Raw genomic sequence first — 15,940 nt, 5'->3', positions numbered from 1 at the left:
TTTTGAACTATCGAAGTTAGTAGTACTGTAACTGTATGCTTTCAATATTTTTGTTTAACACTTATAAATTAATTTTTTGTTAAATGTGTAATTAATAACAACTAAGTTGTACGTATTATACTAGTATGTTAAATCACTACAACGATTAGTGGATATATCTCCCTTTTTAATTAGATAAAAACTTAACTTTGCAAAACAATTCTGTCAATTCTGTTGAAATTATAAAATCTTATTTATTTTTTTTATTACCTTAAGGCTCAACATTTTTACCATGTTTTTAGATTGTACTTCAATTTTTTTAGTTAGAAAAATGCAAAAACTTTAGAGTAATCAAATATAATAATATATATTTATATATTAATGGGAAAAGTTGAAAATACTTAAAGCGTTTATACATAGTCAGACGTTTGTGTATATTTATGTAATGTATACTTCCTGATGTTAATAAAAAAATTCAGAGAAAAAGGCTTGTTAAATAAAAATATCTTAAATGAGTGAGAATCATAAGTTTATTAATTCAATAATTTATTTAACATAATAGTAAAACAAAAATAAGGTGTTTACATTTATGGCTTGTACTATCAAAACAATATTGTTAATAATAAAAGATATTTGAATGTTTAGAGTGACCAAAGAGTAATTATATGACTTATGAGGAATAAAAAAGAATTAACAACTCTATTTGTATAGATTATAGTTGAGATTAAAACAAAATTTGTCGAGTAAAATAAATTTGTAACAATAAAGAATAAAATTAATATTCATTTAATAAACATTTTCGGAATAAAATATGAAGCAACAGATTAAAATAAATATCAAAATCATTAAAACTGTTATTTATATGTATATTACACATATATTATAATATTTTTGCAAGTTTCGTTTTATAAGTGCAAAAACAATAGTGATTTTGATTGGATCAATATACATTATACAATCTTAACGAAATAGTAGAAATACTACATGTATTATTAATTACGATTAGTACGTACAATAATTAAAATGTATTACAACGATAGAATCATTATAGACTAGGAACACAAAAATCGTTATGAAATAACGTACATCACAATAGTTGTTTTTTTTCAAAATTGATTTGTTTTTTTATGTGTTAATAATAGCTTGTGAGATTCTAAAAATAACATAAGCCATAGGCCCGAGAGGGGAGGTCACAGTTATATTATTATTTTACTAAGGAAGATATTTATTTTACAAAAGATTCTAGTATTGATTTAGTTGGATAGTACATTAAAGAGATACCTACGCTACTTTCCTAAACAAACGTAAACAGGACTTATAATTTATTTTCGAATTGGTTTTCTCGCGAATAAAGAAAATAATTGTCTTACGGTTTTACTCATTCGACCGAGAGTCCGAATGATGAGAAAATGTATCAATTCCATATCGTCGGATCGGTTAAAATATTTCCGGAAACAATACTTCAGATCTAAAGAAATATTCTAAAGCTCTTCACAAAGGAAAAAAGTTTTTTTTTATAAATTGTATTTCTTAAAAACTAGTATTTTTTTCAACACAGGTTTCAAACACATCTCATACGTTTTACATTAACATACATTTTACATTTAGTCTACATTGTTGGGTTTTCCACTTATGCATGGAGAAAAATCCACTTTACACTAAAACGCATTTGTTTGCGTATATTGAAATTCTTTACATTTTGCCTTAAACGAGTTTCGAGTTATTATTAGGTATCTCAATAATACAATTTTACATCGATATTAATTAGATTTAAATCTAGTTTACAACATTGAAACTGTCTTCGAGTTGTGTAATAATTGTACTGATAGACCGTATGATTGCACTATAAAAGCTGAAGGTAAGACTTATTATTACTTTATTTTCTACTTTCACAGAGATATGTGACATGAGTATTATGTTGCTTAAGTTCAGCTATTCAGTGTGAGCTGTTTTAAGGCTGTTGAGATGTGAGCATCCAAATCGCCATCTTCATTTGTCATTTCGGGATGAACAAAGGATAAAAGAAAATGACACGTTCCGGGAATGTGTTCTGGAAAACCTGCCGGTAGGCATGATCGACTCCTTTCTTCAAATGAGAAACCTGGGGTTTTCATTAACAGCCTGTAATAATCGAAACAAATAGGTTAATAGTTTGAAGTTTGCTGTAGATAAAAATTAATTTTCAATTTAGACTGTAAAAAAATAATTCGTTTATTACTTATTGATTGAGTAAAATTCGGAAAACATTTTATCTCTTAGAAATAAACGAGGACTAGTTTTTCAATCTTGAGTTAACAGTACTTTACTGACCTTAAATAGAAATGTTATTAGGATTTCAACACAAGTGTATAACTATGAATCGATAAAAGGACTTGAGAAAATTTTGAATGTGAGCCAAATAGATTTCGTGATAAAAACTAAGTAATAGTAAAGACGATCATATGATGTGCGAAATTTACTTTGAGATTTAGATGATTATAGTTAAAATCACTATTACTCTTGTTGTTTCATAGATTTTAACAATTCATAAGTCATTAATACATGTTAAGTATTGATGTGCTCATGTAAGTCATTAAAGCAAAAATGATGACAACTAGTCATAATCTGATTATCTATTTGCTAAAATAGTAGAATATAATTTTTGAATCTGTTTTGTATTTAGAATAAAAAATATTGTTTAATTAAAATTTGATACAATAGCATAAACTTTTTGACATTTAATTATTTTCGTCGTAAATTATAAATGACACTAAAATTATATTTGTTGTAGAAGATAAGAATAAATTACTAACTGAGTTTTTATTGATAAACAAAAACCACCGCCGATTTAACTCATTTATTATAAGTTATAACCTATAAGTCAGAGGCAAAAATTGTATGGAGTTTGGAGATGAAAAAAAATGCTTGATAATTTACACAACGCTTAGACAGACACTGGTACGCTAAGATAAGATAAGGCTTTTATGTCAATGTAACAGCGCGCAATTATGGAGATGATTAACACTTCTATAATGAAACGTTGCAAAGATTTTAAGATTTCAGACATTATATTTAATGTATAGGTATTTAGGGGAAATGGAGTAAGTAATTGTTAGATGGGAGAGAAGAGTAGATGAGACTTTGTTGTTAACTTTGATTTATTTTACGAATAATCTACCAGTATGTAAAAAGACCGATTGCGATCAGTCATCTGTTGACTCACGTTAAAATACATGGGTAGAATTGTAAACTACACAAAAAAAACGTGTCAAGCTCGCTAATAAGGTTTTAAGTAAGTGAAGGTTTTTTTTTGTGTAGTTTGGGTACAAAAAAACTTTAACCGAAAAATTAAAATTTATTCTTATTTTATTTTACCTATAAACTAATTCTTTGTAAACTTTTCTAATAATAGGTTGTACTTACTGGTGAGTTGTTGGGCTGACATTTATCCGTAGGGGTTCACTGCCTGATTCAAATTTGTTGGCAATAGTGACATTATGACCGAACAAACAGTACCTGGGCATTTTCACGCCTACTACTCCAGCCAGTATGGATCCGGTGTGCAGACCGATTCTCATCTAAACATTTTTATATCAAATTCATAAAATAATATTTTTAACATTGTTTTTTATGTTTAAATGTTGATTATAAATTTTAATGTAACCATGTGATAATTTATTACGACGCATTTACGCGTAACGTTTACACAATTCTCTTAATTTTCGTGTTAAAAGTTAAAACTAATAGCTTTAAGTTCAAAGGGTAAGTTTTCTCGGTTCGAAAATTGTCCGTATTATCTCCTAAATGAGATCACACCGCACACGTTATTAGATACCCCCACTGGTGATGCCATTGTATATTATTTCCGTTTAAACGCGTCTCAGCTAAATGTTAATAGGAAGATTTTGTTTATCGTTGAATTTTATTAGCCACTTTTAAACTTCTAAAATTACCTTGCATATTAAAACTAAGTTCATAATAAATTACTGGTCTTTTGAAACTATAACTTAACTCAAGATGCTCATTCTCTAAAAATGTTATTTATTTGCTTTTTACACTTCAGTTGTGCTGAAAACTAAAGCGCTCAAATAGTTATAGTACAAATGTTCATTATCGATTACATCTAAATTGATGTTTGTTTATATTTGACTGTTTAGCTTACAATATATAGCTCTTACTTTAATCGGTTTCCCATCGTGAGTGTGGTGAGTTTTGCATGTTTCTATCATCTTCAAAGCCATCCAGGCTATCTGTTGTGCATGTATTGAACTGTATTTATGTAGACCTGATGCCACACAGTAAGCATCGCCAATAGTCTCTACCTGTGTAAAATAATCAACAAGTTGTATAATTATTGTAGATGCTAAAAATTATCTTCATGTTATGTTTATTTGATTTTAAACGCTTGTTTTTTAAGGATTATTAATAGAGTTCGGGATTTTATGCATTTATAAAGTTTGTTTGGTCATCCGAATACAGCAATGAAAAATAAAAATTAATGCTATTTTCTTAACCAATTACTGCATACTAATTAGAAATTTAGTAATTGAATGAGCGGAAATCACCCCTCCCGTAAAACAAAAAAATGTTTTTATAGTACCGTAAATACCTATAATAAATTGTCTTGAAGTTGAGTGATTATAGAAATACTATTTTGCTTTTTTTTACTATTTAAAACTAAAAAATATTTTTGTTTCGTGGTGTTTGTGAATTTTAATAACTCAATTACACCTACAAAACTAAAATGATTTACAAGCATTAATGATGTTTCCAATTTTAGTTTTATAAGAGTAATTCGATTAGATTTACTAAAAAAAAAATATTACTCTCATTCTCGGTAGTTTTTGTTTTTGGATAGAACATAGTTTATTGTTTTTAGTAAAACTAAAATTTCTCAAGGGATCGATGAACAATCCATTTTAATTTTATGAATTACAATGAGACCCAGAAAATCTGGGTTGTTTTTTACACCACGATGTCAACTATTGTACAACAAAAGATTTATCGAGAATGAGTGTAAACTGTAGATAATGGTAGTGTTACGCAGAAAAAGTATGCAGGTATTTTATGCAAATATTGATACACAAATGAAAAATGCCTTTAGATTTGTTTGTTTGTTAAAAAAATAAAAATGAACAAAATATTAAACAATAGCATTGCACAGCTGATTGACAGATAGTCTAAATGTTCGTTTGATGGATTTTTTCTGCAACCCATAGAAAAAATACAGCAAGATGTAAAACGAAAGGAAATGAAGAAAAAGAAAGCAATATAATTGCAAAAAATAATAAATAAGGAAACGCGATAATTAAAAAAAGTAAGCTAAATCCTTTTGAATGAACTAAACAAACATACGCTTGCTTAATCTGTTTGATTGCTGTGTATTCTTTTAATATGCAAACTCGAAACCTTTTAATCAATGATGCAGTGACACTATCAAAATAAAAATTGTGGGGCTTCTTTTTTTTGGTAGAAATCTATTTATTTTTATACTAACGGCATTTTATTGTTCATTAATTCAAAGAAAGTCCAGAACACATTTTTTTTTAAATACATACAATTGGACGCTTTTCTTTAGTTATCGGGTTTTTCATTATACAAAGCTGAATTATTCGCTGCTCTTTTTTATTTATTATTCTTTCTCGTCAAATATTTTCTCCGATACCCAAAAACAAGAGCAATATTGTGTTATTGTTTATTTAATCTTTGTATTGCATTGAATATCAACAAATTTTTTACGTCTAACCATTTTTTCATCATTTATTAAGTAATTAAAAAAAAAATCTACACAATTTTTAATATTATTATACTACGTTTTAATCGAGATATTTAAATTTTATTCGTTTGATATATTTTGAAAACTCGTTTATAAACATGATGAATTGTATATAAAAATTTAATTTTGTATGAAAATATAATTTAAACAATAACAAATAAATAAATAAATGGATAGTTCATTGGATGGCATTGAATAAAAGTAGGCGTTTTGGTTATGCAATATCGTAGCATCTGTGAATGCTTTTAGTTAAACCGTTTTATAAAGTATCAGACTACGCCTTAGTAGTGCATGAATATGTATGTTTGTCTCGCCAGTTGTAGTAATTGATTTAAACTGCAGTGTAATATCCGCCCCGAGTATTTTAAATGGCTACAAATAACTAATTTAAAATTAAATTCATTTCGAAACTTATATAAACAGACAAAATGAAAGTGCTAGGTCCTCAAGAGTTGTTTGAATAGCGATATTTCAGAAACAAATGATTTTAGTTTCATTGTATTTTATTTTTTTAGAAAAAGGGAAAATTAGTTACAGTCGTTAGTTTTACATAAAAGGTACAAAGTTACTATTTTAAATTGCTAAGTTTTATAAGAGAACAATTCATTTTATATGAATCTATATTGTATATAGTACTCTAGTGGCGTAGCTTAGATTTTTGCTTGGAAAGGCTAAAACTTATTTTTTGCTTATCACATATTCTTACCAATTACAAAGTAATATACTGTTAATAGTAATAATTGGCCAATGAGAAGGGCTATAGTGCCTAAAGTCTCCCTTCCACTAAAATACTCTGTTATCTGGACAATAAATTTGTTCTATAACACGTAAAGCTTTTATTTAGTGATTAAATAATATTTTATAATTAGTCAACACAAAATTACTAATATAAAACAATTTTTTTATGTCGTGTTTTATTTAGCAAATACGTTAAACTTAAATTTTATAATTTTATTGATCGACATAAATATTAAAACGTCTCAATATTTTTTTTGGTGTAAATATTTACATAAATAAAATCGTATACTAGTATTTATTCAATATAATCGTTATTTTTATTTTGTAATTTTGGATTCAACAGTTGCTAACTGGTTTATCTAATGAATAATTTGATGAAGTTAATTTTTGACTAGCTCTGTTTGATCGTTAGAGTAGAATATTTATTTATAAGTAAAATAATTTTACTATATTTGTTAACAGACGTTAATCTAAAACATCATATAATTTGTTAATCAGAACAATTAATCCACGACTTGATTTGAAGCTCGTAATAAAATTAATCCAAAAAATGTCTAATATTTTTGCTCACAATATGCTTAAGTGTATTGGATAATAGACTGATAAAAAATGGTTGTTTGTGTCAAAATTAGAAATATCAAATTACTTATTTAATTAAATATTAAGAATTTTCAATACGTTTATTGAATTTATTTATTTTTAAGTTAAAAAAATGTTTATTTGTTTTTAAAGCTCTTTTAAGAGTCAGTAAAACATAAGAATGTATCATTTTAATGTGCGATATTCGCTTTTAAAAACTAACTCCGTGTAACGTGTCTTTATATCTATCCCAAGTCCCATTTGAAAACCTATCAAAATAGTGTTTTCATTGCTACATATACTGACTGTTATAGCTTGGGCAATGGTAGTAAACTAGCACAATTTATTAAATGTTCTCTAATACTTTGTTTTAATTCGTATCGGTACACTGAATGTTATGTATTAATTTATATATATATATAAACACATATGTTCTATAAGTAATTTCGTCCCGAGTTTTTACGATAACCTTTTAGGTTATAGTTAGCTGCAAAAGTATATAACTACTTACAAGTCTAAGTATGGTGTTCGTCAGTATCTTCTCTTCTTAAACTAACCAGAAGTCAGTTTTATTTTTATTTGTAATCTATATTCAAGCGGTAACAAATTCTTTTACTAGAAAAATGTGATGTTTTGCTTGTTGTCGTTATGTTTTTCATATAACCCGTAGGAGTGATTTCTGACAAATTATGTAACTTTCTAGTAGTACACGGTAAGTTGCTTTGTCAAGTAATAATCATTGACGTTTTCAATAAGTTAGTAGAGAAGGATGTGAGGAACGATGGTGTACTTAAATAAGATTAGTATCATTGGCGGTCATCTAATTCTTGGCGTAACATTCCCGTATAATCTTCGAGGTAATTAAAGTTGAGATATCCTTATCCTCACTGTTTTAATTGACACTAATTAAGGTTGAATTTAGGCAAATTTAGCACTATCAACAGTTCTAAAAGCATTTTATCAAAAGTATAGAAAGTTTTCAAAAAAAAAAAAATTGTAATGAAATCATATCACGAGTACAATTAGTAATAAATAATTTTGAGATAAATGTATGGTATGAATTGGTGTGTATTTTCTTGAAATTTATGATAAACATTAAGATTTATTGGGTTTTGTTTAATTTTGATATTGTTATTGATTTTTCGAAACTATATAGTTTGACAAACCGAAATTATAGTTAATGTAACGATAAAATAATTACATAGTTTGAATAATTATATAATACAATAGAGCCAACTTTAAAAAATAGGTAACTAAATTTAATTAGTAATTTCAACTGATATAGTTTGGGCAACTATGTACGATAGTTGTTCCAACTATAAAATAATGTTGTTATATTAACTATGACTATAATTTTTCTTTCCGTCTAATAGATTTAACCCTATTGAGATTCTTGAAGTTGTTTTAGTACTGACTCAGGTATTTTATTAATTTAATTACCAATTTCATCTTTGTACTACAGAATATCTTATTAATTATAAGATATTATACGTGTGAATAAACGCGACCGATGAGTTAAATAATTAGTAGTAAGAACGTCACAATACAACGAAATTCTTGATTAATTATTAAGTTTGCTATGCAATATATAATATATATATATATATACAGGGTGTTATACTCTATAAATATTTCGTATGAAAAGTTAAAGTAACACAATATGATTATAAAATTAACACGGAAATAAATAATAATAATAATAAAGTATCATGACAGAAATAAAAATCAAATAAATAGGTAAAAATTGTAAATTAATTTGATTATTGGCTAATGATTAATGATTATATTGTACAAGGACTAGAAAAGTTCTTTGTTAAAAATGAATAATTAATTTCTTTGCAGGGATTTATTTATTTTGTATTATACTAGTAGCTGCGCAGTTCTCGGCCGCTTGATTAAAATCTTCCTTCTATATTACACAATATATATTTTTCATCGATAAACATTTATGTCATATAGATAAAGTTTAAAGACATTAAGGTTTAAATGAGTTCAATATTTTCATAGTTGTGGCCGTTTAAAGTTTATAAGGCTCGACGACCAGTTTCGACTGTTCATTGGTCGTCGGTAAAAATCCAGATCTTATTGGTCAAACATTCAATCCAATAAATTGTGTAATGATTACTATAGAGGACTGTATATTTGATAGTTCAATTGTTTTTTAATTCCCATCTTGGACTCATCCGGAAGACGTTATAGTACCGAAATGACGATAATATGTGTACAACGACTATAAAAAAAAAAAAATGTACGATACTGGGTTACGGTTATTATTTATATTGTTTACCAAAAACATAGAGCTGTTTATCTATTATATATAGATCAAAAACATAGAACGTAGATTTATAACATAGAGGATGGCAAACGTTATAGAAACAGAATGTAAAGTAATGCATTTTACAGTTCATTAAAGATTCTCCAAGTTCGAATAAAAACGCAATGGACCGTGCATTTTAATGAACCCATAGAGTTTACAATAAAGCGTCTATATATATAATATGAATTTAATTGTATTTCTTAATTTTTTAAATTCTTTTCGTCAAGAATATATAATAAGATATGCGTTTAGAATATTTATCAACCTTTATTGTTTTATTTATATATTTTTTTAATACTAATTGATTTTCAAATAACTTGCTGTATCATGTTTTAGAGTTTTTTTACTAATATAAATATATCTAGCTTTGTGCAATTCCTTTTATACATAACCATTAACGTCACTGATAAAACATAATTTTACATAGTCGTAAATAGATTAGTTTTCTAAGTGATTAGGTTAAAATATTTAAGAAATTAAAATGTGTAACTCTATATGAAACCATATATCAAATAATAGCGTAATTATTTTTTGAGAAGGAAGCATAAGCTTTACTTCAATAAGTGTCATCACCCAGTATTAAGTTTTACGGTGCACGATTTTATACAGCGTCAACTCTGATCTATCATTATTATTGAAAATAAGTTTAATTAATTTTGGTTTATGAATCCTAAATGAATTGTTAAAAATTCAACCAAATTTATAAAGCAAATTCAAGAATAAGATAAACAGATTTTACAGGAAGATGAAAAAAGAGTTAATTTAGTAGAATAGTTGAATTTTAATTTGCATTTTATTTTAATAATGATAGGTTTCGACAAAATTAATTTCTAGATTAAAAATTTGATAAAATTTTAAAAATTGGCTTATCTAATTAGTAAAGACAATTTTTTACCTTGAAAATATGTTACTCATTTAAAAATTAGAATTTGAAGCCACTGATTTGAAAGGTTTATTTCATCAATTTGCTAAGTAAATTTCTATCTAAAATCCTTTTACAAATTACTAACTGTTTTAAGTTTACAGTGTATGCTAAATCTAAACATTAAAACTCTATGGTTGTAAATAATTAAGAGTGATTATATGGATTAAAATTTATACGGGTATTATTCCAGTTATTAATTGTGAGAAATTTACCGTATGGTATACACAAAACTTACATAAGTGTACTTATGTTTTATTAAGAGAATCTATGAAGAACATTTAGTGATTAATTGAAGAGAGATCAGCGGAGGGATTTATACAATTAAAAATTGCATTATAGGAGGTGTTAACAGAACAAAACTTTAGTAGTTGCTTTAATTACTAAAGCGTTTATGAAGAAAAAATTATTCCCTATTTTTCCCTTATTTTAATAACTATTTACAATTTTATCGTATTTGTGTACATATCAAATGGAAAGGCAGAGCACTAACGCGTTAACTAATTATAACCATTAAAAGCGTTACTCGACGAATGCTCACTGCTCGCCACATGTTTACCAACAAAATACAAATTGCGCCCTAGTGTCGGCAATATAATTTATAATTAAGAAATTGTCAACACTAGTGGCATTAATGGATTTTAATCTCTTAGTTAAGTTTTTCTGTTCAATAATAATAATAATAATAATAATAATAATTAATCATAGTAATAATAACATAAACGTATTAAGCGATCTAATATTTAAATTTGTTTTATACATATTTGTAGAACTTTCTTTATTATCCAAAATCACAGTGAATTACCGACATTCGATTAATGGTATCGATACATTACATAGATGTTTTTAAGAACTCAAATAATATGGTAAATCAATAATATCTCATTATAACATAAACGATTTTCAAAAGTGTAAATCGTCAGGACATCCTAAAGATCTTTTAATTAATCCGTGATACTATACCAAACGTTATAAAGATGTCTATTTTATAAGTTAAATTTGACATTGTTTTAAACGTCTAATTATTACAACATAAATGTCTTCAAATGATGTTATATTTAAATATATCTAAAATATGTTTTAGTTGATCGATGGTACCGTGGGTATGTTAGCTTAACTTTTTAACTTCATTAGTACGATTTTTTACACTAACTGGAGATCATGGGTCTTTTTTGAGTAATTTTAACTTAATACGAAACTTTGGTTTCTCAAAAAAAAAAAAAGTGCTCAGTAATTGTTGTTAATAGACTATTAAGTATTACCCTAAAATAAAATAATTTTTTTTCTGAGAAGCTATGAGTAGTTTCTAAACACAGAAAATTCAGTAAAAAATTTTGCTATCCATATTTATTGTAAATTCTTATATTTATTAGATACTATTCTCAAAGCAGCAATATTTTAATAATGTGAAGGTAAATTTTTATATAGAGGTAAATAAATATAAGGTATATTTTTATAATTTATATTTAACAAAATCATATTTTTTTATGGTTAAAAGAATGTAATTTGTATAAAAAAATAAATGCGTTAATATGATCATCTAAATATGAACACTATATTGTGTTCATAGTTAGAAATTATTGGTGTAAATTGTAAACATATGTTCACAATATATAACGGTCAAATCTTTTAATTATAGAATTAATAGTTTTTAACTTAATCATTAAAATACTTTAATAATCATGAACACTTTACAGTCTTGAATAGATTTTTGCAAATTTATAAATAACTTAAATATTTCTTGTCTATCTTTTTTATATTGTAAATAGCGTGATTTATTTTAAGATTATCTTAGAAAATCTAGAGTTTAAATGAAATTGACATCAGATGAAAGATATGTTTTGAAAGAACTATTGAAGGGTTTAATGTGATTAAAATTTAAGTACATATAATAAGCAAGGTTTTATTTATTTTTTCTATTGGTTTAATAACATAAATGTATTAAAATCCAAGAAGTATTACATTATAGAAAATATCTCTGTGTTACATGAAAAATAAATTAAGTTTTAACTTGGGAAACTGAATTTATACTGTTAAAATATTTTCAAGATCTTTACTTTTATTAATGGCGTTAAGAACATAATAAGTTACACAATTTTCAACTCTATGCTAATAAATTTTGTCTAGCGAAAAAAACAACGTTTTTAACTCAAATGTGTTAGTTTTGTTCATGGTTTATTGTGGTAAAAAATGTATACAAGATGTATAAAGGAATTAAGTGTCTTTGGTGCAAGTTACTCTAAAACAAGATATAAAAGCGGGAAATGGAAAGTTTTGAGCTTCCTATATATATATGAGAATTGTGGCAATTGTTGTCATTATGTAGCTTTATCAGTGTTATAAAACGGTGAACAGTGTAAACAATGCGTACATAATTTATAAATATAATATTATACACATGTCGAGCTTGGTTCGTTTTCTGATAAATGTACGTTGGCTTGTGTGTTAAGAAAGGGTTGACGAAAAGGATAGGGGTACAACAAAACGGTCTTTTGCGCCACAAGTTTTCTCATTGTGTAAACACTACGAAAGCAAGTTTTACGGTTATTATTGTTACTACTAGTCGGATTTATTATCTTTTTTCTGTTGAAATTGGCCGGTAGAACAATCCTCGAGTATTCCCTAAAGCAACTCCTTTGGCAAGTTTGGCGATTAAAGGATTTTCGAAATCTTAAAGCTCTAAATTTCTAACGACGTGACTTTAATTAAACTGACATTATAGCAATTCATACCAGCTTAAATATATATTTGTTAAATTTTTAAATTATACCTTATTTCACATAGTTAATTCAACAAATTATTAAATAATTTTTAAAAATGTTGACTAATTATAAATATTTGCATTGCAGAAAATATGCCGAAGAATGGAAAATATGTCAGTAATTAAGACGCTTTTTTCATAGCATAAATAATTTCCTGCATTGTTCAATATTCAAAAATAACTGAAACATTACATATAATTTTACATCAACAGAGTTTTAAAGCATACTTGAGTGTTTTACTTAAATATTTAAATAATTGTTGTATTTAAGTTCTTGGGCAATGAAAACGTTTTCTAAAACAACATCTTATGTTTGTTTTTCAAGAGAATAAGCAAAGCTTATTTGATGCTGGCCTCGATATACCATACTAAAGTTGTCGATAGCAAACATTATCGTCTTTTGTGTGTGTGTGTGTGTGTGTGAATACACGCTAGAGCTATTCAAATATTTTAGCCCATTGCTTCTTCTTTCTCCTTTTTTACTAGCATGAAGTTTATACCTGAACCGGGTTACCTTTGTTTAGGGAAATTCAATAGACTTGCCAATTGCGAATTGAACTTTGAATATGACTTTGTTATCGGTTTTGAATAATTTATTGTTACTTTTTCATGGATACAATGTATAAAAAAACAACAGCATGACCGTCGATTTATAATTTATAATTCTAAGTTAAAAAATGTGAAAGTGGAGTGTTGTTTACTTGTCAAACTGCGCAAATCAGATTAAAAATGTACTTTTGTCGAAAAAAGTTTTAGTAGTAGAAATATTTAAGCACTCGCAATTATTGTTATGCTTTTTAGAAAAAAAAGTTGATTAAAAAGTGACAGTTTCGCTTTAAATTTAAGTTTCTTTTTCATGTTTTTAATACTTTTGAAATTATTTAGCTTTATTGAAACTTTTATACTTTATACTATTTTTGATATTAAAAAAAAAAACAAGTTTTCACTAAAACATGTTACTTAGTTGAAATATATGACGTTCAAGAAGGTTAAAATTGATAACAGTTATAACCTAACAATTATTTATCTTAAGAAAGTATAAAATTATTAAATTTAATGATTTGAAGTTAGCTGTTTTTAAATACGCATAATTATATGAACATAACATTCATAACAAAATACGAAAAATTATGTGAATCTGTGGTTAGTTAAAATTGAGAAAAACTGAAACTACACATTTTCTGTGATAGTAAAAGCTAATTTCTTTTTATATCGGAACGCCTAATAGTTTAAAATTAAAAAATATTCAATGTGTAATATCAAATATTTATGTGATTGAAAAAAAACACATTGTAATAATGTTTACTGTCAACATAATATATTAGCATCAATAAAATTCAATCGAATTATTTTTAATTGATATAATGCATATTGCTATAATTTTTTTGCTTCTGCATGAAAAAAAATACAGAAATGTAACAAGACGATTCTTTAGTAGAAAAAGAATCTAAAGGAGAAATATTATCTACACCATAGTATCCAGGAGCTGGTAAACCTGAGGGTTTAGGGATGAGAGGCCACCCTTATAGTACGTGTGCGGAATACAGATTCCACGCTTTAACGTTTTACTTTTGAAAATTTCGCTTTACTTTTCACGTTTCCATTTAAAAAATATTTGACCTATTATTTATATTATTATCGAATCATTCTAATTACACTTATAGGTCTTTCTGAAATTTTAAGATAAATATAGTTGTTGCATTTCTAGAGATATATTTTAATCATAAGAATCTCACATATCTAATGTATTAAATCGTTTTTGATAACTTTAGATTTATATTAGTCTGCCAATAGCCCAATTTGGTAATCTTCACACGTATTTTCATAGATTATCCAATTTAGGTAGCGAAATTCTGAATGACTTTTTTATTAACGGAAAGCAGTTTTTTGATTTAAAACAAAATTTAAAGTACTATTCATTAATCAAATGAGTTGTACGTGGGCACTTGGTTTTGACACCTTTTAAATTTTTATTACTGTACCAAAAATATTTTATTTCAATTTTGATAGAATTCTGGTATATAAAGATGTAATAAGCGATATGAATATAATGTGCTAGCTATACTGTTTCCTAAACTACACAAAAGCATATGACACTATTAAATGGAATTTACTAGTTTCTTTAAAAATTAGAGAGATTTAGTGCAGAGGCTAGTTTCAAACTAAATAGAATGAAGTGCTCAATATTAACGGTTGATAGAGCAGAAACACCTTGAACACTTCAAATATCCACTTACAAACATAGAACGTGGGGGAGCACGAATATCAAACAAAGAAGATTCTAAGGAAGAAATAAAACGTAGACTAGGAATAGACAAGACAGCAATTATCAAACTTTCTAGGATATGGAAAGATTTAATGAAAGAAACTAAAAAATATTTGAAAAAAACACTGGTTTTCCCCATAGCGACATACGGATCAGAATCATGGACTTTTTACCGTAGGAAAATAGAATCGTTTGAAATAATATCTTATTGGAAAATGCTGTATATTTCATGGACAGTTGACAGATCAAATGCATCATTATAAGAAGAATTAAACATACAAGAAAACAAACGATTTCTATCCTCATTACAATGTCAAATCTTTAATTTTTTTGGTCCTATTATAAGAAAAGATGATCTAGAAAAAATAATTATACAAGGTAAACTTGATTTAATGACTAAATCAAAGATTTAACTGGAATCAGGTCAGAAGCAGAAATCATGCAAACATAGAAATTCGGGAAGGTAGGAGAAATATTAGTAATCATACACTTGCTTAAACGATGTTCAAAATCTAATTATCGAAGAAGAAGGAGAAAGGTGTTATAAACATATCAAATTAGAATATAGTTTTTAACTGACTAATGTTGAATATGTATCGTATTTAAGTTTGATATTATTGTTA

At 26.4% G+C, this 15,940-nt stretch overlaps 1 protein-coding gene across 3 annotated transcripts in view; it reads right to left on the bottom strand.

The window, feature by feature from the left end:
- Positions 1–640: 640 nt before the first annotated feature.
- The window catches only part of LOC126903896 (head-specific guanylate cyclase), a 98,558-nt gene continuing 83,258 nt past the window's right edge, over positions 641–15,940 (bottom strand). The window contains exons 11-13 of one of the 3 annotated variants that reach the window (XM_050682487.1): positions 4,137–4,280; positions 3,382–3,536; positions 641–2,100 (exon numbers count right to left, since the gene is read on the bottom strand). In XM_050682487.1, the coding sequence (XP_050538444.1) occupies positions 1,908–2,100; positions 3,382–3,536; positions 4,137–4,280 (492 nt within the window). In that variant the 3' untranslated portion in view covers positions 641–1,907. The remainder of the gene's footprint in view (positions 2,101–3,381; positions 3,537–4,136; positions 4,281–15,940) is intronic. The other 2 variants (XM_050682479.1, XM_050682470.1) reach the window with 2 other exon arrangements.

This window comes from Daktulosphaira vitifoliae, unplaced genomic scaffold (genome assembly GCF_025091365.1).
Source record: "Daktulosphaira vitifoliae isolate Bord-2020 unplaced genomic scaffold, ASM2509136v1 Scaffold_1, whole genome shotgun sequence".
NCBI lineage: Eukaryota > Metazoa > Arthropoda > Insecta > Hemiptera > Phylloxeridae > Daktulosphaira > Daktulosphaira vitifoliae.
This window is presented reverse-complemented; position numbering and strand designations above follow the sequence as displayed.